The sequence below is a fragment of the Magallana gigas genome, chromosome 2 (genome assembly GCF_963853765.1).
Source record: "Magallana gigas chromosome 2, xbMagGiga1.1, whole genome shotgun sequence".
Classification (NCBI taxonomy): Eukaryota; Metazoa; Mollusca; class Bivalvia; order Ostreida; family Ostreidae; genus Magallana; species Magallana gigas.
In genome coordinates, this window is record NC_088854.1 from 31305209 (window position 1) to 31329499 (window position 24291).

At 32.6% G+C, this 24291-nt stretch overlaps 2 protein-coding genes across 5 annotated transcripts; both read left to right on the forward strand.

Moving 5' to 3' along the window:
* The first annotated feature begins 1049 nt into the window (after positions 1-1049).
* On the forward strand, positions 1050-10841 carry LOC105341300 (ceramide phosphoethanolamine synthase). 4 transcript variants are annotated; one of them, XM_011447736.4, is made up of 5 exons: positions 1050-1182; positions 4137-5079; positions 5422-5544; positions 6171-6251; positions 6821-10841. In XM_011447736.4, the coding sequence occupies exons 2-5, from the start codon at positions 4288-4290 to the stop codon at positions 6842-6844; spliced, it is 1020 nt and encodes a 339-aa protein (XP_011446038.1). In that variant the 5' UTR covers positions 1050-1182; positions 4137-4287; the 3' UTR covers positions 6845-10841. The 4 variants fall into 4 exon arrangements, with proteins under 4 accessions (XP_011446038.1, XP_011446040.1, XP_011446041.1 ...); XM_011447738.4 differs by having other exon boundaries at positions 1107-1233; XM_011447739.4 differs by having other exon boundaries at positions 1151-1237.
* Positions 10842-12428: 1587 nt separating this feature from the next.
* Positions 12429-24112, forward strand: LOC105330448 (uncharacterized). The gene is made up of 11 exons (XM_011432123.4): positions 12429-12946; positions 13194-13250; positions 14487-14636; positions 16661-17008; positions 17937-17978; positions 18110-19171; positions 19653-19796; positions 22405-22731; positions 22845-22925; positions 23209-23311; positions 23505-24112. The coding sequence occupies exons 2-11, from the start codon at positions 13202-13204 to the stop codon at positions 23779-23781; spliced, it is 2583 nt and encodes an 860-aa protein (XP_011430425.3). The 5' UTR covers positions 12429-12946; positions 13194-13201; the 3' UTR covers positions 23782-24112.
* The last annotated feature ends 179 nt before the right edge of the window (positions 24113-24291 follow it).

Genomic DNA, 24291 nt, shown 5'->3' on the forward strand with positions numbered 1-24291 from the left:
TATATATATATATATAAAATGTAGGTGTCAATAAATTTAAACAATAAAAATGCTTTCTTTGGTCATTCATGCGGGATATGAAAGTGGCGAAATTTGCAGAAAAAACACAACGTGGGTTTAATATGAATTTTTTTTTATGCAATGATCGCTATTTTTTAATCCGGATGAATCATCAAAAAGAGGTTTCATTGTTTATACATGTATAAATCTTTTTCATAACAAAAATAATAAAATTGATTGTAAAAAGTTAGAAAAATGAACTAAATTACTGTTAATGTATATCAGTACGTTGGCTAAAAGAAACAACCAAATCATCTCCTAAATTAAGGACTTTGAGTCTGGCATCATCGTGATTATTTCGTGCAGTCCGTGATTTTTCTTCGGTCGCTGTAGATTTCGACCAATTGATAAACGGTGCGTTTTTGCCCCGCGAAGATTTTTCTAAAATTTACATACAAAAAATTGAATTAAGATGGAGCCCCCCCCCCACCCCCCCACCCCACATACACACACAGACTTTTATGGAACCGTGTAAAAAATTGAATTGAAAAAAAATAAGGAAACAAACAGTGAAATTGAAGTTAAAGGCATAACTCTGCGAATACACAACTTCCATCACGTGACGATTTAGGTGGCACGCATTCTGCAAGGCGATAATATTTGTCGATACGGTATTATACCTATTTCACTTCATTCCAATCGAGTGCTGGTTTCTTAATTTCGCTGAGATACCTTCAGGAGAACCTTTAGGTTCTGTGCGTTACTGATTATTCACTTGTTAATTCTTTTCGAACACGTATATTGTTGACATCACTCATCAGCTTCTGGTTTACAATAATCAGTGGCTACTTGTACTGGTCGATTTTATAAAGTTATATATTTTGTTTTGAAACACTTCAAAAATGGCAAAATGCACAGAGGTACACTTTCATATTTATTAGAAGAATAATACTTATTATATTTTCTTGCTGGCCAACAGCTTTCCGTGTTAGCGTAAAAAAATACCCATTTGATCCTTTGCAAATTTATTCGATGTCATCAGGGACGTATATATATATTACTAGTTTATCCTGTATATATATATATACGTCCCTGATGTCATCGACTCGTATACGGTACGGCTTGCTGTTATCTTCACGCATGCGCATTGGAGAAAAAAGATTGTCGCAACTCCTTTCTGAGGTGAACTAGCCTAACATATTATTTATTTTCATGTGAATGTAGTATTTACGGGTATGTACGTATATTCCTATGTTTTTCTTTAATATAAAGTGTTTGTTTAAAGTTTTCAAGTTGGCTTTAAAAAACGGCGATGTTTGATACCTGGATCGACTGTATCAGCTCAGCTGACAGTTTACACGCGTAACGCGTAACGTTATGTGATTAACGAAAGTGTGCGTAAGTGAAGTCACATAGTACTAGTTTTCAAATTTGTAGCAGGATCTTTTATTTGTTATGGTCGTAATATTCTTCTTACTTTTGGGTGTAGAAATCGTTAAGTTTTTAACTCGAGATATGTGATGTGGTACCCTAGATATGTACGTGGTGTGAGAGTGTGTTTATAGGCTAGATACAATATCTCGATGACAACCCGGGGTAAACAAATTGGTATTCCCATCAGTGTAAGGTGAGAGGGATATTACACCTGTGACTGCTAATCATTTGATTTTTTTTTTTGCAATAAAATACTGCTCTCTATTTTGAAAATGTATTGTTGTTCCATAAGTTATTTTTTTGGCATATTTCTATTTAATTATTAGATTTTAACTCATATTAAGATTATATAATTATGTTGAATACTGTTCATTCCTTATTCACTTAATGATGACTTAATCACTTTGTTAATGAGCCATAATCAAGATCAAGATTTTGATCAAAATTTATTTTTCAGTTTTAGAAGTGTACAATGCTTCAGTAAACCATTTCTAATAGTCAACCAACATTTGAGTGTCAGTCGTCAAGTTACAAGTGAAATACAGAGCTCACAGTTCTTTGTTATTAATCAAAACTTAGCTCTTGTTTTTGTTTACATTTTAAATGTTGACAAGAAAATTCCAGATTTAGACCTAAAATAAATGTGAAAAGCTCTCGAAAAATTAGTTGTTTGTTTTGCATTTACATCTTTTTTACCCTTTCTTCTGTCCATACGACTAACACTCAAATTTTGCCCAATCATTATGAATGCATTACCAAAGCATTGTAAACAATAAAAACAGAAAAATAAAACTTGACCAAAATCATTATCCTATCCCTTTAAGATGTGGCTCAAAAACTCTCTTCAATGTTTTCTTTTACACGTTCTTTTTGAAATAACAAAATACCCGAGATTCTTGTAACTTTGTTTTAAATATTAAACATTTGGCCACAATATCATTAGGTTTAGGGAAATTATTATAGATACAGTGTATTTACTTTTTTCCTTTCTTTTTTTTAAACATTATTTTCTGGCAAGCATGAGACCCATGTATATCTCAACAAGTCACAAACGGATACATGGTGAATTTTATGCAAATTACTGAACCATAAACATACTGACATCAAGGTTTATAACTTTATTTGCATGTCCTATGATAAATGATTTAGATTAATCATATTTAGAAATTTCCTTGTACATGTTGTAATCTGATGTTTTTTTGTTTTGTTTTGTTTTTTTTAAAAAGATACCAGAAAATGACTCTAAGCAATTGGAGTAAAGTAATTTTTCAAGCAGACATAATGAAAAAAAAACAACTGAGGATATTCTTAAGTGACTGTCTGTTCTGCTCTCTGGCAGTAAGCTTTTCTTCAGAAGTGTTATTTGAATATTTTGGTGACATGTTTCATGCATACAGGAATTGCATAGTACAGTGTGGTTTAAACTTAACAAGGGGTTAATAAAATATATCGCTGCACCCCACTTTCATTTTCTTGCAGTCGGAAGTGAGAAAAAATAAACAATTCCTAATTTCAAGAACTGAATAGGTCTTAAATTGATGTTATTCATTATGAAGTAAATGGCGAACGTGGGTTTATTGTCTTCATAAATTATTCATGAAGTTGTAGAACTTGTAAGATTAGTTTGTCTGCTCAATCAATTCAATCTACATGACTGCACAAACTTGCTATTGGAATGCCAATGTCAGGGATAAGTTATGTATTTATAAACTTCATGTAATACCCATGCACTCATGTGTATTATTGATACAGTAAATATTAATATTAAGAAAAAAAGAAATTGCTTGCACTTCCAAAATAAACTCTAGTTGAACAAGCACTTTTTAAAGGTTTAATTAACATGTACTTGTTTGTTGGTTATTTTGTATCAATTATGTATTTAATTTCACAGCATGCAGGGTTTCAGAATGAATTCTAAAATCATATCAAGGAAAAGAAGATGCATTAAGCTTTGGTAGACGTTCTGTTAAGTTTTGTTTAGATAGATGTTCTACGCAGTTCTATTTCTTGGTAACAAAACTAACAATGGTCTGAGATTTTCAGTGGGCCGACTTCTTTGTTGATTAAATGCCCACACTTTAAATGCATTTCAGAATGAGATTCATATGAGCTTATACGGTCAATATTTAGTTTAGGAATGTTTGTGGAACTCCAGGTTTAAGATTTTAATCTTGTTTACAATATGCTATAATTAAGCAGCTGGGTTTTTTTTATCCTGAATTTGGTTATCTATTATTCATGCATATGAGAGTTTTAAGTGCATGATAAATAAGTTTTAACTTGTTTATCAGTCAAGTGCTGTTAAGGTCATTGTTAGCCATGTAAGAGATAAATCCTTGGATTGTTGAAAAGTCAGAATTAAGAGTGGTGCAAGTAAGTTATAGATACAGAGAGTGAGAGATGAAATGATGACACATATCATTATGACCAAAGTTTGCTGACTATTTTCACAGTGAGTGTAACAGATTTTGAAATGTCTGTTCACTGAGTATATTATACACAAATATGTTGGCCTAAAGGTATGCACTGAATACGCATCATGCATATTTAAAGTTAAACATAAATTTGTTATAAGTGAAATATTCATTTCGCTTTTGTACCATAACTGATAAGTAATGGTATGGTTTTCCCCATTTCATTATCTATATTTTAACATGTTGCAGTGACATTTATTGATTTATCATGTTGTTGGGATTTTGTAGGAGCATCTAGTACACAGAGGAAAAATCACTCCTAATGGCTTATGTAATGAGACTGTGAAAGGGATAGAGTGAAACTGTGAAATGGTAATATTTTCATAGACCTGTTTATTTTTTGGCGAGTGATTTCAAGCTGCTTGGAAGGGGGTTCAAAATGTTTTCCTACATGCTGCAGTCTATGCATTCGGAGAGAGGATGTTACTTCATATCGGGATTGCTGCTGCTTTTATACATCTTCATCATGGACATTATTCTGTACTGCTCCCTGGAAAACACCACACTGATCGATCAGAAGCACGAAGGGTCCTACTCTCCCTTCCATCCTCTCTCAACAAAGTTGCTGATGAGCGATCCAATACAGCATTATATTATCAACCCCACATCCGAATTCTTCGATGAAATCACCAAATTCAGCAAGATTTTCTACTTCATTTCACCAAACATGATAAGCTTCACCCATCTATCCATGTCTTTGATAGCAGCCAAGTTTGTCTCATCGGATAATTTGAAAACGCGTAGACTTGGTGTTCTTCTGTACCAGTTCAGAACATGGCTCGACAGTTTGGATGGGGTTGTTTTCCGAAGTCATAAAAACCAGCAGCATGAGTACAAGTCTCATCATGATAGCTGGGGATTTTTCATAGATGCTGGTAGTGATATCACTGGCGCTGTGATCTTTTCATTCGGAGTTTTATTTTATTTGTTTAAACTACCAGCATCCTTTTTCAATAAATATAAGGAGGAAGGTACCGCCACTTTACCGCTTACCAAATCAGAAAATGGTTACAGCAGTGGTGAAAAAACAAACGGGAAACCCAGCAAGAAAATGCTCTTCTGGAAGTGCTTATGTTTCGGAATGCAGGTATTTGTGGCTTCTGGAACATGGGACAAGCGGGTAGAGCAGTATGGTGAAATATATGCAAAAAAGTTGGATGCACAAAAGACAGTAAGTATTATTACATATGTATTTAGTTGGGTGGTTTTTGTACTTTGTGAATGATTTGATTATAATTCAGGCACTGTGATGTTCAGTATTGTTATTTATTCAATCTATTCTTAACTATCTACATGTATATAGGGGAAGATACTGTTTAACTTAATGGATGATATGTGTCCTTGAAATAAACAAGCCCTTTGAATTAAATTTTCATCATAAAGTTATATTTTATTCATGCACAATGACACCATAGCTAAGTTATAACTTGATTGAACAACATGTATTCTGGTTTAACAATCTGCGATTCATTGTTCGAGTCTCTCTTGATCGTTGCCTTGTTCCATTATAAAGGTACGCCAGACGTCCTCACTTCACTCGCTGAGTACGTGGATCATCCTGTACGTCTGGCGGTATATCGACGGCCAGGCCCTGCTGCAGGTCTATTGTCTTGTAATATTCATGGACAAAGTCTGGGTAAGACAACTTGCAATGCGTGGTTTTATCAATTATCTACATAATAGTTTACACATTTTCTTCATAATCTGCAGTGTTACTTACAGCAAAAACACATGCAGACTGCAGGTGTCTCTTGATATGTCATTAATAATACCATGACCTTGCATGTATACACATATCATAAGGCTCAGACAACTTAGATTATCTATCGTCTGCTGTATTTCAGATCAGAAGAGTTTAAGTATAAATTATATCTTCTGTATATGAATTTTTGTTTGCAAGCTAGATACATATATAATTGAATATTTGTACTTGGATATGATATAAGATTTACATGAATCTTTGATCTAAGTGATATAAGATTTAAATGAATCTTTGATCCAAGTTGTGTCCATGAATAGTATATGTACTACTGTTACTTAATACAGACCGTGAAGTACCAAGTACATGAAACGGTACTTCTAATAAAGAAGTGTTTAGGTGAAAGTTCAATGTCCAATTACACGTAAACAATGTCAAGTATAAAAAAAATGTTTTTATTCAACGCTGAGAGAAGAGAAAGAGAAAGAGAAAGAGAGAGAGAGAGATGTAACATGTGTGAGGTATATAAACTATGGTACATGTATTTGATTTGATTTTTGTAGGAATTTCTGAACTTTGTGCAGTACCTTGGTTTTGCTGTGATAATATTTATCAATGTGATTTCAGAAATTCACCTTAAACATGTAAGTACAACCAATGAAGTTGCTACTGATATTTTCTTTATGGTGAATTATCTAAGCTGCATCAACTGAAATTTTCTCAGTTCAACAGCTGGCTTTTAGATTAGTATAAGATCTTAAAAACATTTCCATTTTTAGTTCCTTTCCATTTTATAGTGTTAGATAAGTAGTTCAGATATAATTTACTTCCATGTAGCATTCGATGGAGCATTATTATACTGTATATTCCAGTAAAAAATGAGAAATTGTAGTTCACTTTAAAATATTATGGGAAGAGGAAGGAGTTTACGTAAAATATGAAGAAGAATTTTTTTTATATTCATTTAAGAAAAGAAGACTGATGAAAATTAGGTCAAATATTTCATAGTTTCAGGTCTGTTGCTCCAGGACCTAAAAATTTGAGGAGACAAGCCATAGAGCTACAATTCCTCTCAAACATGAATTTGAATTTACATTGCACTAAAAATTTACCTTATCTCCTTGCTATATTCTGTGTAAATACTTACTACATGTACTATAAAATTCTTCTGTCAGTTCTAAATAACTTGGATTTGTTTTTTTTCTTTTCAAAGGTTCGAGGATATATTGGGCTCTAGCTGAAACACAAGAAAATTGGAATTCAAAGTCATACATAGAGCTGAAGATACAACCTTTTTCTGCTGACATTTTTGTTGAAAATACCACATTTAAAATTTCATGCCACAGTACAACATTAGGGTTTCAATTTTTAGTCATTCTATCATTACTCTTATATTTTTGTATTGACACAAATGTAACACACTTTTGAAAACAAAGAGTAGCACACTTTTGAAAACATTTGTAATTTGAAAATATAGGCATGTTTAATATACCCCGATAGATACATTTATCAATATTCCTTTTCTAAAAAAATCTTTCAATATAAATGACTAAGCTAGGATGAAGGAAACTTCAGATACGTTGCAGTATGAATACATATTAAGTTCTTGCCAGATTTTATCAAATGGTACTATTTCACAATGTATCTACACTATACAAACATACATTGATGAAAGAAAGTCACCTTTGTTGGGAGAGAATTTTAGGCAGATGCTGACCTAGTGTATTCTCTCGCTAGTTTGTGTTTGTAATATGTTTTCGGTGCTGAAAATCCACTCTTGGTTGTTGTGCAACATCAGTGGTATTGTTAGTGTGTTGGTGATAATTTAGGATTCTTCTTAAATAATCCTCATTTGTTTGTGAATTTTTTGTTCATGTTTCCCAAATTGCTGATCATGAAATTATGCTAAAGCCCTTGGGTTTTTTTACCTTCAAATATTTGCTGAAATCAAGTCGAAGTTTGTGTTAGTCTTATGTTAAACTGGCCATTAAATAGAATAAGGTGGAAGAGAGTCAAATCCACATGTTATTTATATTTAACATCTTCACTGCTCTAAAAAGGAAGTGCAAATATTTACATGATATACATATGATATTTTTGGGGGAATTCCAGATTTGATATTTTTATGAAGTCATTTATATCCATCTTCTTTTTTTTTCTTCCTTTCCAGTTTGTATTTGTTCATCAGCTATTCACAGATAAGCAAATTCTAGGTAAATATTTTTGTATTAGAAGGCAACACATTTTTTTCATTTGCACATGTAGTCGACAATATTGGTACATGTAAGTGATTAGACTAACACTTTGTTCCTTCAATATTTAATTGACATACAAATATTCAATCTAAAATAACTATATCAAAAATAAATTTATCACAATACTTATAGCCTGGTATTCTTATAGTACTGTAGTTTCATTTTATATCAATAGAGCAAGACACATTTTTTGTTAAATGATAGTTTTACTTCAAAGGCATCAAGCAATTAGACAAGGTATTTCATAAAAGATTTGAAAAATAAAATATACCAATGTAGCTAGAAAGCAGAAAAATTCTGAAATTAGAGAGCACTATGTCTCTTTTAAAAGTGATGGATTAGAAATATTATCACCAGATATACAGCTTGATCATTAAAGCTAGGCCCTTCCTTCTTTTCTACATCTCAAAACCACCCTACCCACCAACAAGTCATGAATTCCAGTGTTGAAATAGTACATTTTTTGTCTTGTTCGAGTTTACATGTACATGCTGAACATGGAACACTTCATTCCAGCTCACAACATTGCAAGTGGCATTTATATACCTCAAAATTAAATCTTAGTCATGTGCGAGTAGCCTTTTTATGTGCGAGTATGAGTGTGTGAGCTTTAATGTACTGATAATCATATGTCTCATATTTAGAGGCTTTTAAAAATACATTAGCAGTTTTCATGCAAATTTAAAAAAAAAAATTATATTATATCCTAGTGTTGCATGCACTTTTTAAATTTTTGTATGTTAATAACCCACAATTGTTGATTTTTTTAAAAGAACTAATGAGAAAAAATGCTTTTCCTATGGTGGGACAGGGATTAAAACTATTTTAATGAACTGACTGTAACTCTAAAAATCAAGAAAAACTTATTCCATAAAGTTTTGAAATTGTAATTTTTTTTGACATTGTAATGTTTGGCTTACATTTTTTTTTTCCTACGGTGGGACAGGGATTAAAACTATTTTAATGAACTGACTGTAACTCTAAAAATCAAGAAAAACTTATTCCATAAGTTTTGAAATTATAATTTTTTTTGACATTGTAATGTTTGGCTTACATTTTTTAAACAGTTCATATACTAGTATTTTAGAACGAGCTTGCTTTAAAACCTGCGGGCGTTGACTCTTCAAGAATTCTAATCCAAAGTAACATAAGTAACATTGTCCAGATGTCAAGTGCTAGATGTATTATTTTATTCTTTTACCAAAATATATTTATTTGATAGAAAATATGTACCTATATATTCATACATGTATATACTATACTTGTGATATGATTCCCCCCCCCCCCCCCCAATCCCAACATATTTTTTATATGTGGTATATATGACGACTTCAGTTAAGTTTTTTATGAATCTTTGGCATATTTTTTTGACATTTTATGACAAAATTACACCAGTAAATTTATGTATACACGACACTTGTCACAAAGATTCCATTGTTCAAATTTATTTACACGAAGTCAAAAATTGATCGTGTTCAATTTTGAGAAAAAAAACCCAAATCTTTATAAGTACAGTGTACATACTTACATGCTTTTCCTTTTGCATGGTACAAAATCAAAACTTCAAGAATATGAAGAATAGAAAACTCTAAGGATGTTGGTTCAGGTTTGAAAAAATTCTAAAATAGGGTAAATTCACAGGCACCTGACTTGTTGGGTTTTTTTTTTGTTTATTAAAAATGATATATCATTTATCTAATATTAATCAAAGGTGTTTTATTAGGTACTGTGTGAGCTGTTGAAAAATTAATAAAGCGAGGTGCCTGAGGGTATAGTATATGTGATATATAGAAGGGAAATCAAAATTTGAAACCTAATGCAGCAGAGAGAGAGAAAGAGAGTCTCGAGGAGAGAGAGAAAGAATATGACTTAATGTAAAAGTAGCTTTAGTTAGAATGTATAGAATAGAAATTAGTTTTTGTTAAATTCTTTTACAGGGTAGCTTTAACAACCATTGTTACACTGCAATGTAAAATCACTTTTGAAGGTGTGCATATTACTAACTGTATGATCATATGTATGATATAAAAAATTAAAATATAGGAAGAAGATGTAGAATATCTGTGATCCTATACATTATGATGCTGCACTTGAACATCATATCATTATAACTGTACATCAATTTTATATCATAATTATAATTGAACAGCATATTTATATATTTTATGGGTACTAAGTATATATATTTTTTTCAATGTGTTTGAAACATTAGATTCAGTAAATTTGTATTTTGCTATCTTAAGAATGATTGGAAATGGGATGAACATGAATGTTTAAATTGCTGAACTATTTGTACTTTTTCCTTTTCTTTTCTTTATTTTTATGAAAACATGTATTCCATTTATGCTGCAAACATTTCTTGAACATCATTTGATGAGGTTTTTGCTGGGATCAGATTTGTGAAATGATTTTAACGACCAATTGAAATCTTAATATGATTTTGTGCCATACTATTAACGTGAGAGGACGTGTATTCCAATGATGTTTTTGGTACATGTACAGATGTACATATGTATCGATATTACTGTGACTGTTTAAAACAGAAATGTACATTTACATAAAGGCTGCAGTTTCAGTAAGATCATTCCAGTTGATATCTGTTGAACTACTGTAACGCGTTTATAACCAGTGTAAAACAAAATTTCAGAAGAAAAGTAAAAAAATTCCCAACAGCATTACCTTTAAAATGATCAAACAAGGCTATTTGTCATAATTTACCTTTTTTTGTAAACTAGGTTACTCTCTCTTTCAATGGGTCTTCAGGAAAAAGCTCATATATTTGTTTCATTGGACTGTTTATATTCTCATGTTGTGATTTAGCTTGTGATATCGCCATTTTTATGATTTTTTTTTCTCTCAGAATCCCCCTCCCTCAACAATCTAGCTGTGACAAACCAGTAATAACCTGATATGGAAATGGATTGATTTGTGTCTGTTCAGCTTTTAAATGAATAAATTTAAATCACTTTTCATTAATAAGTCTTTGACTTTTGATTTAGTTTTTGACTCATTTAGCCCCTATATATGTCTAGATTTCCTATGGGCAAAATTTTGTAGGAGGTTGCATATTTGCAATATTTCTCAGTTTTAAAAGTTTGAAGAGGTACTCAAGTTTGACCACATTCAAGTTATGCAAATACTGCAGTTAAGTCTACAATTTTTACCCAGCCATCTCTAATGACCATGAAGGTGAAAAAAAATACATACGCAGAGAAACAGAATATTGTGCCCTACAATACTACATATGACAATTCATTGTTTTAAACGACATTCTTCATTCCTACCCCATATGAGGGATGAAAAACACGGTCATTAGAAATTTGAAAAGTTTACCCAGTCTGTTCTATCTCCTTGCTATAAAGGTCTAAATTGGGAATTAAGATGATGCGCAGACAGTGAGTAGGAAAGAATAAATGTAAACATAGGAGACTTCATTTTGCAATAAAAAAAAAATTGTGTTACAAAATACGGGAAACTTTTGTATTTATTTATTAAACAATTAACGAAAGTGTTCGTCATTGCTTTAGAATAATGATGTTTACTTATTAGGTGGTAGCTTCAAATGTTGGTAATGTTCAGTTTACTGTTAGCAGAGACTTTTTCGCCTTGTGTTATTTTCGCCTCCATTGTCAGCGGTCGGATTCGAAACGGCAAATGAAAAGACGATTTACGAACCGAGTGAAATCTTTTACATGCGACATAGGCGAACAACAGATTTATACATGTATATTATTGGGAGTTGATTTTAATCAACTCTCCTATGCAGTTACTCTGGCAAACCGAAAGTGAAATAGTGTTTGGAGTTGATTTTAATCAACTCTCCTATGCAGTTACTCGGGCAAACCGAAAGTGAAACAGTGTTTGGAGTTGATTTTAATCAACTCTCCTATGCAGTTACTCTGGCAAACCGAAAGTGAAACAGTGTTTGGACCGAAGCACAAATCAACATCGCTGACAACATTAAATTCTAATCGAAAATTCGATGTAGTGTATTCTAAAGCCTTAATCCAAGGGAACTTATTTATAGGTACCTTGTAAATAGTCAGATTGTAAATGGTACTAACAAGTTAGTTATTTTTTGGAGTCGTACATAGTATGTATTCCTACGCCAGAAGTCAATATAGTCTTGTTCAACCAGACGCTCGGCTGTCTCCGTTAATATCCGACAAGCAGAGAGTCTCTCTCGGAGACAGCCGAACGTCGATCTGGTTGAACGAGACTAGAGTTCAATATTGCCTTAATCCTTACAATTTCTCAGAACTATTTCGATTACTGACAAATAATTTGATGGAATTAATTCTTTGAATATTACACAATAAGATTCATATGGGGTTTTCACGAAATTCCTGTCGGAGAATTAATATAATAAAAAATGAGCGTAATTCAAATACATGTAGGAAAATACTTAGCATGCAAAATAACATATCGTTTATTTTAAGATAAATAATAATCGATAAAATCAACTCCCGTCAGTACTTCAGTTCTTTGTTATATACCGGTAATTTGTCAATATATTGGAATAAAACAAATTAAAGGCCGTTTAATTCATGGCCAAAGTAACCTGTCTATTATCATTTTAGGCAGTCTAAATGTTTCAAACTGTTGAAACGAGGTTTTGTATTGCGATGTCATGGTTACTTTTTTAATCTATGAAAATAATTGGTTGTTAAATTATTTTGACAAACGCACATTTATCCGTTTTTGTAAACAACATACGCGTGCTTCTTTCCGTCCACTTTCTTGAAAAGCAGCATTTTCACCCGTTATCCTTTTCTGGGCCGAAATGATAGGTATTGGCCCGTTGTTTGTAAAATTAGTTGTAAACAAGGCTCCATGCTCTAGATTCGGCTCAAACAAGCTAAGGAATTTGATTCATCCGCGAGGAAAGGATTCAGAGGGACTTTCTGTGTGAGCGTCAGCGATACGGTAGCTGGTGTTAGGGGAATTTATTTACTTACCCCCAATGGTTTGTATCACACAGGTAACCTCTTATCAAACGTGTATTCCTTAAGGACTGATGCTTGTATACCGGTAACCTTCACTTTCAGCAGAGTCGCGGAATGGGTCAAAAGTATCTGTGAACGGTAAATAGATTTTCCTATTTTTCATTTTTCAGAATTTTTTGTTGTTAAAATTTTATGCTGTTTTGCAAAACGCAATGAACAAAACGGAATATATGCATACATGTCAGTATATATAAGATACTCTAAAAAGCATCAATTGGTTATTAATCGAAGTGACTTAATGAAACTTGCAAAATTAATTTTTTGTTAATTGAGGGTTACAGTTTTGATAAAGAGATTTCATGAATTAGAATTTATACATTTTCAGATAGAAAAATGTTCCGCTGGATTATATTTCTGCTGACTGTAGCATCTCTAACTCAAGGTAGGACGTTTGCATTGTTAAAGACATTTCATCATTATGTTATATTTGCAGTCCATAAAATGAGACAATTGGTTTATATGTTAAATGTTCATAAAAGAAGACTAGTTTTAAAATGTTTAAAAAAAATTGAGTTTTATTTGTCAATTTGTGGACGCTGCGTGTAGCTAATTATTGAGATAATATTATCACGTCGAAAAAGTTACGTAATTATTATAAAAATTTACACAATTTAAAGGAATTTTTTTTAAAACATAGAATCATTAGTTTTCATAAAGAAAGTAATGATGAAACGCTTGCGTCATTACGAATATTTACACATACATTCAATCACTGAAAATGAACTCACTAGCTTTAAGCATGTTCTGATGAAATTGATTTTAGAATATAAGGGAAACGTGACTTGAAGCAAATTAATTCGTTGTATAAAGTGGGATTTAATACATTCAGATATAAATTTTTGTAGCATTTAGAGGAAATAACGAATTAAAGAATAACAAGAATTACATGTATTATTTGGCTTCAATTCTTAAAAATTGTGTTTTTGACATAAATTTTTGCTACTAAAAATATTCTATACTGTCTTAAAAGAATTGTAAAAGAAAAATCACATCTAAAAGTCATTATCTTTACAACGGCATGTTTGCATGTGGTCCAAAGGATGGCAATGACATCCTAGCTTTTACGCAATGTTTCGGCCATTTCTGGCTCTAAATGCATTTAGAGGAAAGCAACATAACCCTCAATTTGATCCGCCTATTTATTTCATTATCTTGTTTTGGTGTATACTTCGGAATTACCTACGCCTAAACAGTCCCCCGGTTGTATACAGTTTCATTGAGGATATATTTTTTTTATCTTGGTCGGATTGACGTTATAAAAGTTCCCACAAAACAACCATGATTACTTTCTTCTTTACAGTTATACCATTGGTGTTACCAAATATATATTAATTATAGAACTAATTAAACAAGGACAGAAAAAGTTTAATAATGGTCATTTCATTTTGGTTTAATTTATTGTTTAATTTCATCATGCGATGCCCAATGACAACTTTGCAAACCCTACTATTTCTCCAATTAAAAATAATCCTTTACAAGTAATTGTCACCAAATCCTGCGAAAACTGAAAAAAAAAAAACTTTTTAAGACAATGAGCAAACGTTTAATCTCTTGCAAAGATGCTTTAGTTCTACAGAAGCTGAATAGAAATAATAATCCAACCCATTTTGTTTTCTAGATAGCTCAGGCAAAAATCTGTTGGATGCTTGCAAAGAAGATGGAGAGTGTCCTTCAGATTCCAAGTGTACCATACGAGGCTGTGACGGAAGTATCTGTTTATGCCGAGGAAATCTTATCCCGAACCTCAACTACACTAAATGCGTGTCCTGTAAGTATGAATATTTGTTTTCCCTTGGGGTGGGGTTGGTTAAATTTATGTCATTCTGTATCTTTGGCATTTACTGAAAATGCCAAAAAAATAAATAAATAAATAAACAAAAAAAAAGCAAAAAAAAAAAACAAACAAAAAAATAAAACAAAACAAAAACAACAAAAAACTGTACAATGGTATGAAACGCATGCATGTCTAACAGTTTTGGATACAATGGCTGGATAGCTTTCTGTTCTTTTGGGATAACTGTTAGCTCACTGGATCAGAAAAATATGTATATGTACTGTATTACGTCATTGATCAATACTGTGACACCAAATTCCGTAGCTATCTAGAATAAATACTTGTATGTAAATATCGAAAACATTCAAAACATTATTTTTCACAATACCAAGTCAATTTTGTGTTTCTAAATCTAACACTAACATTTGTTCATTGGGTGGAGAAGATAAGACCTGGGCATACTTTCCTTGTTTGAACACAGAAAAATTCCAGTATTTATAATCCAAAAATTCACATAATCAGACTAGGAGAGATACACACTCGTAATCTCATTATGGAATCACCCTGTCCCCGAATCTCAGCATTAGATAGTGACCACCAGAATTTTTTCTAAATTGGTTCTAATTTTGAAGGTCTTGGATTATTTCATATCCTCCGAAATAATACATTAATGGGTATTTCATATTTTAGATCTATAGCAACAAATGTATTTTTAAGATGAAAAAGTACCATTCCAATCATTTAAAAATAGAAAGCTATGTGCTTATCTCTTAATATGAGATAAATCGAGAAAGAAGCCGAGTTTGACTCATGGGATTACCTATAGAGGAGAAAAATACATGTAGATGCTTCTATAAGATTAATGGATGAAGATGTGATTATCCGAAAAATGGAAATGTTGATGACATGTGAACCTCCGTCCGCAACACGATTGTGCGTCGCGGGGTATTTGTTTTACAGGCGTACAGAAATGCTGCGTAAACATAGTGGCACCTTGATCCCAGGAAAATTAGAAAGTCGTTTTCTTCAGAAATAGAGGAAGTAAGATCAGTAAAAGATAATAGACCCCGCTCCATCGTGATACCTTTTTGTGCACACGAGATTGATTTCCTAGAGACGAACGCGTTCCTCTGGTATGGAATGCAGAACTGACCTTAAATCGACATTCTTTCTTCAAAGGATGCGGATTTCTCTAATTGAGAGTGACCTCCTTTCACGTTTTCTCACTCTTCCGTTGTTAATGGCTTCTGTTTTCAAAGTAAAGACATCTTGTTTACTCTTTTACTGTCAAATCTTTCTCTTGTCTTGGTGAACAGAGTTTTACGAAATTTTAAAGACGCGGTCGCTATATATCAGACAGTAAATTAAAGTGTCTTTTGTCCTTGGTCACTTTCAAATGTTTTCTAAAAATGAGTTGCAAGACGTTATTAATTTTACTAACAAGTCATTATTGAAAAGACTGATATAAAATTGTACACTGAGACAATTACATTTGGCTTTCCTTTCTACAATTGGAAAGGAAGGGCCTATATAACTGATGCGTTTTGTCATGGAAATTAAAAAATCAGATAACTGTAGAAATGTTATAACACACTAGTGAATCCTTTAACAAGAGTGATGAGCAAACTTAAGATCCGTTCCTTTTTATTGCGAAATCCCAGAACTTGAATAATGGTGGTCGTATTTTAAATCAGATACATGTATACATGTATAAGTCATGCCTAAAAGTTTGGATGCACTTGCAGTATGTAGCAATATGCAGATTTAACGGGAACACGAATCTGTTGCTGTAGAATATTTATTTAGTTTCAGAGCATGTTAGCTGAAACTGTTTGTATTAATATATAATATATTTATATATAATTAAGCTTTCTGCATGGTCTCCCAATCCAAATATTTCCAAAATATGTAATTCTACAGCTTTTAAATGATCAAAAACCTCATATTTTTGTAAAGGAAAATGATTTCACAATTTTTTAAAAATAAACTTTTTAAAACTATTATGGGGTTTTTTTCAGTTGCTGAAATCGGCGAGAGTTGCACTGGGTCCAAATTTTGCCGCCCTGTGAGCAGTCGCTGTGATCACGTGAAGGGTGAATGCACCTGCCAGAACGGATACTCAACCTCCAGTTCAAACAACAAAGTGATCTACTGCAAACAAAAACCTCTTCTATCCACTTCCACCAGTTTCTCTTTACTTAAAGAACCATGTGACGAAAATCGCCAGAGGTGCTCTCCAGAAAACCATTTGGAGTGCGACAAGGGTGTATGCGTCTGCTCGAACGGGTACAAAGAAGCTTCCATTGATATCATCAACGCCTATCCTTTTAATGTTGTACAGTGTGTTCCTGTAAATTTCTCCATTGGTAAGCACCAAATCATGAGCATCTGTTTTTATTGCAAATTTGAACTAAAAACAACTTGCATACAGATCAATGCATTGTGTTTGCATAGCAAATTGCAGGAATTGACGCAAAAGTTAATAATGAATTCAATGGGTCTATGCGTCTTCCTACAATCAATTTTCTGTTTGACTTGGTCAGAAATTACATAATTTCAAATACTTATTTAAATTGAAAATTCTTGAGAAAAAAGCCTTCCTTTTTACCATAGTGTCAAAAATCTACCTGTCAGAAAACACAAAGACCAATAATTGCAACTACTAGTAGATAACTGAGAACTGTCGGTGTAGTTTGAAAGCAAGAACCGGATCCTTGCATGTAATTTTGTGGCACAACCAAACCAACAGGATTAATCGACACCAGATAATAAAAATGTGTTTGGGGGAACGCTGATAACTCGTATCTGATTATTTCCGCAATTGTCTGGGTATTAGAGGACGTTCACAGGACATAACGTCGCAATCGACGTGAAAAAGCGGATTAAGTAGCTTTATGGGATCTCGCTAATCCTTTCTTTGCAGGCTTTGACCCATCAATGGCAGAGATTTAAAATGTCGCTCGCACAACAAACAAATTTACTTTACTCCTGGTTAATTTAAAAGGGAAAGAGCAAAACACAACCAAAAAAATCGTAACAAATCAACAGGTGTATTTGCAATCCTTTTGTTTTGAAGCAAAAAAGAATTCTTACTAGCATACCTCGACTGTGATTAACATTCTTTGTTTACCGATCAATGCTTCGTGTTCTTAATAATTTGGAAGTAGTATATCATACTTAACAGTATTTAAAACATATAATTGAATCTCCTTGTTCAGATGGCACAGCGCCTCGTACAACAAACTCAAAATAATATACATACATCCTTAATCTGACGAATTCACTTTGTTTTAGGTATCAAGATAGAAGAAAACCAATGCTTTAGCCCAGCACCAGGTAAAATTTATTCTTAGAGTTCGCCTGTCTGTCATGAGCAGCTGAAATATTGTTTTGTTTACTATTTTGTCAATAAAAGTGAAAAAAGAATAGAGAAGGTTGATAGAGTACTGCATCATTTTCGTTTTTAGTGACACCTAGGCCAACACCTGGACAAACATCTAACGCCATCCCACTGCCGACCACCGATCAGTTTTCATCTGAATTTGTGTCAACATTTGACATTCCATCATTATCAACGGACTTTGGACAAACATCGCCATCAGCGTCATTAACAAGTTTTCCAAACTTACAACCTACCCCTGCAATCACACCATCAACGTATGAAACACAGAAATACTCATCCGGAGTTCCGGAACTTTCATCGACAGACAAGTTAGAAGAAAGCAGTGCCTACCTTTTCTCTTCAACAATACTTCCGCGGAGTAATGCAGCGGGATTAGTTTCGGAAACAAATTTAGAAACCCAACAAACTCTTCATTACACCTCCATCAGCTCGCCATATACCTCATTTATTTCAGACTTATTGACAAGCAGTGAAAGTTATACAAAAACTTTATCAAGTGTTACCGTTACTTCTTCTAATACTGATATTTTATCAACTTCCTCACCAGACATTAGATCCAGCTCACAACCCACCTCAACATTAGTTGGATCGTCCGAAGTGATATTTAGTTCATTTATGTCTAGTTCTGAAACGCCTGTCCAAGTGGAAACCTCATTTACTATGTCTTCCTCAAAAAGTAATATAATTACGTCGATGTCGTCTGCTTCATTTGTGACTTCAGTTTTACCAACTTCGCAGAACACAAACACCGTAAAATCGTCCATGGTTACTTTCCCTGTGACATTTTCATCTGAGTTTGTCACACCTAAATCATCCGTAGAAGAAACTGCAACTCTTTTTACTTCATCATCTGAAGAATTTACCAAAACGATTCAGCCAACTCCCAGTCAATCTAGCAGCAGTCAAAATCTAAAATCCAGTTCAGTTTTGACAACAACTTCAATATCAACGCCACCACCACCGACGTCAAAAACACCAAAAACAACAGAAAATTCGGTTGTCACAACAACAGAAGTCACAACAACAGCAAATTCTGTTGTCACAAAAGACAAATCTACAGCATCAAGGTCTACAACAATAGCAACAACAAAACGCACTACTTCACAACAAACAACTAGAAGCGCCAGTAAGTACTTGTTGTCAACTAAATACTGAGTAAGAAAGACTGCGGGGACCATCTGTATGACCTTTATGAGCGTTAACGATTACTTTACATGTTTCTTTTTAATTAGCAGCAGGAATTTTTCGTGTGTATTGTATGAAAAGTGTATTGTTATTATAGACATAACAAAAGGCTAAGCTACAAAGGTTAAACGTAATGTAATAGCAACATACCAGGTAAATGATATGTCCGAAGAGGGAAAAACTGATGTGTTAAGTGAGTTTCTTATTCGATAATGACCAATAATACGATACATAATATACTTTTATTCCCATTTATAGACAATGTTAACTCAAGAAAGATTCATCTATAAACTAGTTGATATGGTGAAAACTGTGACGGGCAGTGTAGAAAAACCTTTTAGATATATAAGCATGTATTTTCATGTCAAATTAAAAATACTGCTACTAGTATTCTAAATGATTGAAACTGCTTAATTTTCTAGCACCAATCGGGGAACGTTGTCAGATAGATTCTGTCTGTCCCGAAAACGCCATATGCGAGACCCGCTCAAAGTGTGATGGAAATTTGGCTTGTTACTGCAAAGAAGGTTATGTGTCCAATGAAAACAACGAGAAATGCCTGAAAAGTAAGACACACTTCTTGTCAAATTGTTTCAACCTTTAACTAGTACGCTGGACATTTTGCATTATCATTATTTGTCTACGAGACTTAAAAAGTAGACAAGTGTCTACTAGTATGTCATGTACAAACTAGAACTGCAAAATGGCTTCATATAATTATACTAACTTTTCAGAAATCTGCAGCCATGGAACATGATTTAAATTGATGTTAATTCTCTTCAGGTTGCAAAACTACTAATCTTTATTGAATAAAATTTAGTAGTAGCCTCTTAAATTTATAAAATGTTAGATTTTAAATTCATTGTTGCCCACAGTTAATCTTTATTTTGAAATGACGTTACTCTATATGAATTATTCATTAAGTTAGTTAAAGGGAATTTGAGATCAAAATTTTATTTTTCATTTTTATAGAATGATTTACGTGTGGGTTTTGACTGATTGACCATAATTTGAATGCCATATGCCAAACAAGTGAAATTCATTGTTATGTAAACAGAATTCGAGTTTTGTTTACAAATAATATACTAAAGTATAAAAAAAAAATTGCCATTTCTTTGACAATATAACTTGGATCGTTGCAAAAAGGATAATCTGATTCAATGTGTTCAATGATAATATTTGTTATATCAACAAAGGCAAGCAGCATTCAACCGAAACTTACCTGAATAGAACACATTAGTCAACAATAACAAGACTCGAGCTTTGTTTACAATCAAAGAATTTCAAACTCTTTATCTTGTTTCTAACTTGATATTTGACTTTCAAATATTTGATGAAATATTAGAAATACCCATGCATTTATTAACCTTTCTAGAAATAAAAAAATTAAATTAAAAAATTTTGATCTCAAATCGTGCCAAGGTTGTTTTAAAGCTTATAAATACAAGTTTTAAATGTTGTATTGACCCAGCGTTGTACATTAATTTAATGGACGGTTTTCGAAAACTAATCAGGAATAAGCGATTGCAAGAACCAACACTTTTCGTCACTTATTATAGTCTTTGCTAAGAAGATGGAGAAATAAGATGGCACAAATGTCCATTAGTGTAATCGTAAAAATAAGATGAATAAAATTTCAATGTTTTTAATCCGTAAAATCTGTTTTTAGTAATAAAGTGCAATTTTGCGAAAGCACAATTTTAAACTATATATCACCAGTTTGAATATTTTGATTAACAAAAAATGAATAATGATTATTGCCTGAAGTTTTGGTGGTACCGAACCCATAATCTAATATGCTTAATAAAAGGTTACATGAGGTTTGGTGCTCTAACCACTGAGCTATTTCAGTCATATCAATATGCGTTATTTAAATGCTATACTATAGTATGCGACTTTGACCATCATTTTACGGACTTATATTATTTTCCTTAAACATTCAATTGTTGGGATACAAAATAATATTTTTAATGTATAGTGGGTCATCTCTCCAAGTTTTTGTTGATTGAAAATTGTTCGTTTTCCGTCAGAAATTTAACTATGACAGAAAATATGAAGCACAGACCCGCTCTATAAAATAAAAGGCAATGGGGTTCTAAAGCATGATATAATTAGGAGATTTTGATACGCATAAACCAGTTCAAATCAACATAAACCTAGCATTAAACCTGTTTAAAGGTTTCAAAACGATGTTATGTTAAACATAATTGCTTGGAACGATATTTTGAAAGACTCATCCGATTTGTTGATAATTATTTTTTTCAGTATCCTACTGTAGGTATTTTACACGATTTATTCCCCCATCTTCTTCTGGGTATTCATTGTAATACCCATAAGCGTTACTTGCGGCTCAAGATAAAGTAAATAACTACATCTAGGAGAACTTGCCATCTGGTGAAAATTTATGAAAACACAAAGAAGGAAACCCAACACCCATTTGATAAAACCAAGGTTAAAATTGTTATTTCTCAGCACGAAGCTCCGTTGAACAGCTTTGAAGGATGTTTGCAACGCAAAGTCATTGACTCCAGTTATGTTGCCATTCTCTGATCGCTTTTTAATGCAGACGCCTTCCTTGTTGCCCCTGTTGTGTTGCTTCATTGATGAATGAAAGCACAAACGATATCTTTCTCATCATTTCCCGATTTAATGATTGTGTTTTAGACTTAGGTGTCTCTGATGGTCTGAGATTGTACCTTTGAATAGCTCTGTAACTTGTCAGGCCAAGGTTGACATGGAAAGCAGCTCGGATTGGAACAATTTTAATGGTATTGTCACACTTGGTGGCAAACACACTACAAAAGGAAAAAAGAAAGTTGTGGAAAACACAGCAAAGCAAATAATGCAAACCACTGTACATAGGGCATAGGAAATAATAAATCTTGGATGCTCTCGAAATGTTGTTGTTACTATTTGTTTACGGTAACAACACTTCACATTACATAATGTAGTAAAACCACAGTTACCTTAACCTATTGTTTTGTTGCTAAAAAAACCAAATTACTTTTACTTCCTTCAAATTTTTTTAAAAAACTTCCCGTTGTCGGATGAGATTAAACATACTATCATTATGGGTTTTTCTTTTTTAAAAACCGTTTTTCTTTTAATAAATCCTATTTCGTTGTAATAACAATCACACATTCCTTTTAAGTAACAACATTTTTATTTTTACAGTCCAGTATTTAAGAGGAAAATGTGTGTCAAACAACCAGTGCTTAGGACCAAACGCAGCCTGCATTGGTGGACTATGTGCCTGTACAGAGGGCTATCTGTCAAGCAGCAACAACACAAGATGCAGACGAGAAATGTCCTGGTTTGTTAGCTTCCCGCTTCTTGGCGACCGATGCATGGGGTTTCTTTCGTCTTGTTATAATTATGACGAGCAAGAATGCAAGAACGAAAGATGCGTCTGTAAAGAAGGATACAGGCCACTCTTGGAGGTAGAGCGGAAGTTACGTCACAAGGAATTTTCACAATGTGTCAAAAATGACACACTGCCTGGTAATATTATTGGATTTTGTTTAAAAGTTTTTTTTTTAAGTTTAATTATGCAATGATTTCCTTTTAAATTTAGTTTTTTCAATTCAATTAAAAAATATTTTTCTCTTAAGTAGATGCTTTCAAGGAAAATATACGCTGTACGGATATGACTGCATCGGATTATTCAGACCCTTACTACTCAGAAGGAAAAAGAAGTAAAAAAATTAATTTGACTTTAATTATTGCATTTAAAACTTAAGTGCTATATTGTTATTTCTAGATTAACCAGTTTCAAATCTATTTTCAATTCTATCGAAGAATAAAAATTGTTATATTTACAAAATTAATTTCCTTCTTCTTATGTCATTAATGCATTTGGTAAATATTTCAATACTTGCTCAGAACATAGTTTGTGAATTTCAAAAGATTCTTAATTTCATTTTTCCTCCCTTTATTTTCTTTTATTTTATTTTATTTTACTTTCTACGTGTATTATAGAAATTCGGGTGATGCAGGGGGCTATTATTGGTGGAATTATGGCTTTCTTGGTTTTAATTTTGACAGCTGTAGGAATTATACTCTACATCAGATATAAAAAGAGGTATATTAGAAATTTAGTTTACAACATTTTACCATTTACTGTCCTGCAAAAGCTGGAATAAATTGGAAATTGGTATAGATTGGAAATTTTTTATCAACTGTCAATATACACGTGCTTTTATTCAATCATTAAAATACTTTATAAATTACGTGGTATATTATTAACAACAATGACTGTCATTTCTATAATACAGAACAGGTGATATGAACAATGACTCAGGTTCGGAGATTTCATTCGAGAGACAATCAAGTGGACGTTATTCGTTCAAAATCCCGCGCCCTTTCGCCACCTACGACACCACGCCAGCCGATAATCTGTCCTTCCACAATCGCTCCTTCAAAGAGGACGAGACTCATCGACTTCGAGAAGACGAGCTCAAGTCCTTGAATGGAACTCTAGCCAAATTTTACTTCGATGACATAGATTATAAACCACACGAGGAATACAGACCACACGAGAATGGAAAGTGAAACTTTGTGTCTAAAGGGTCCTTTGAAATTACGAGATTATATACATATACAGTCTATTGGAACTGAAATGTAAAAATGGTGCAAATGAATATAATGAATGTTACTGTGTGCTTGTTTGAGTAGATTTAATTAGTTACATTTGTATACATTTATTTCATTTTGAATATTTTGGTGAATGTTAACATTCTTATCTATAAGTCTGCTGTTACATGTAAATAACACCACAATTTTCAATTATATACGTAATTTATATGACGTTTAAACACAAAAATGACTATATTTATCCATATGTACACATATAATACGACGAGAAAAAATGAAATAATAATTTTATAATATTATAATGTTTATATATAATGGATGCAAATATGGTTGTAACTGGCTTTGTCGTTTTACATTATTAATAAATTATACGTTTATTTATCAGTATTTTTGTTTTTCAACTTGTTTACTTCCTTTGATCATTAAAAAAAGAGTGTTCCGTCTTCTGTGTAGCTGGACATTCTAAGT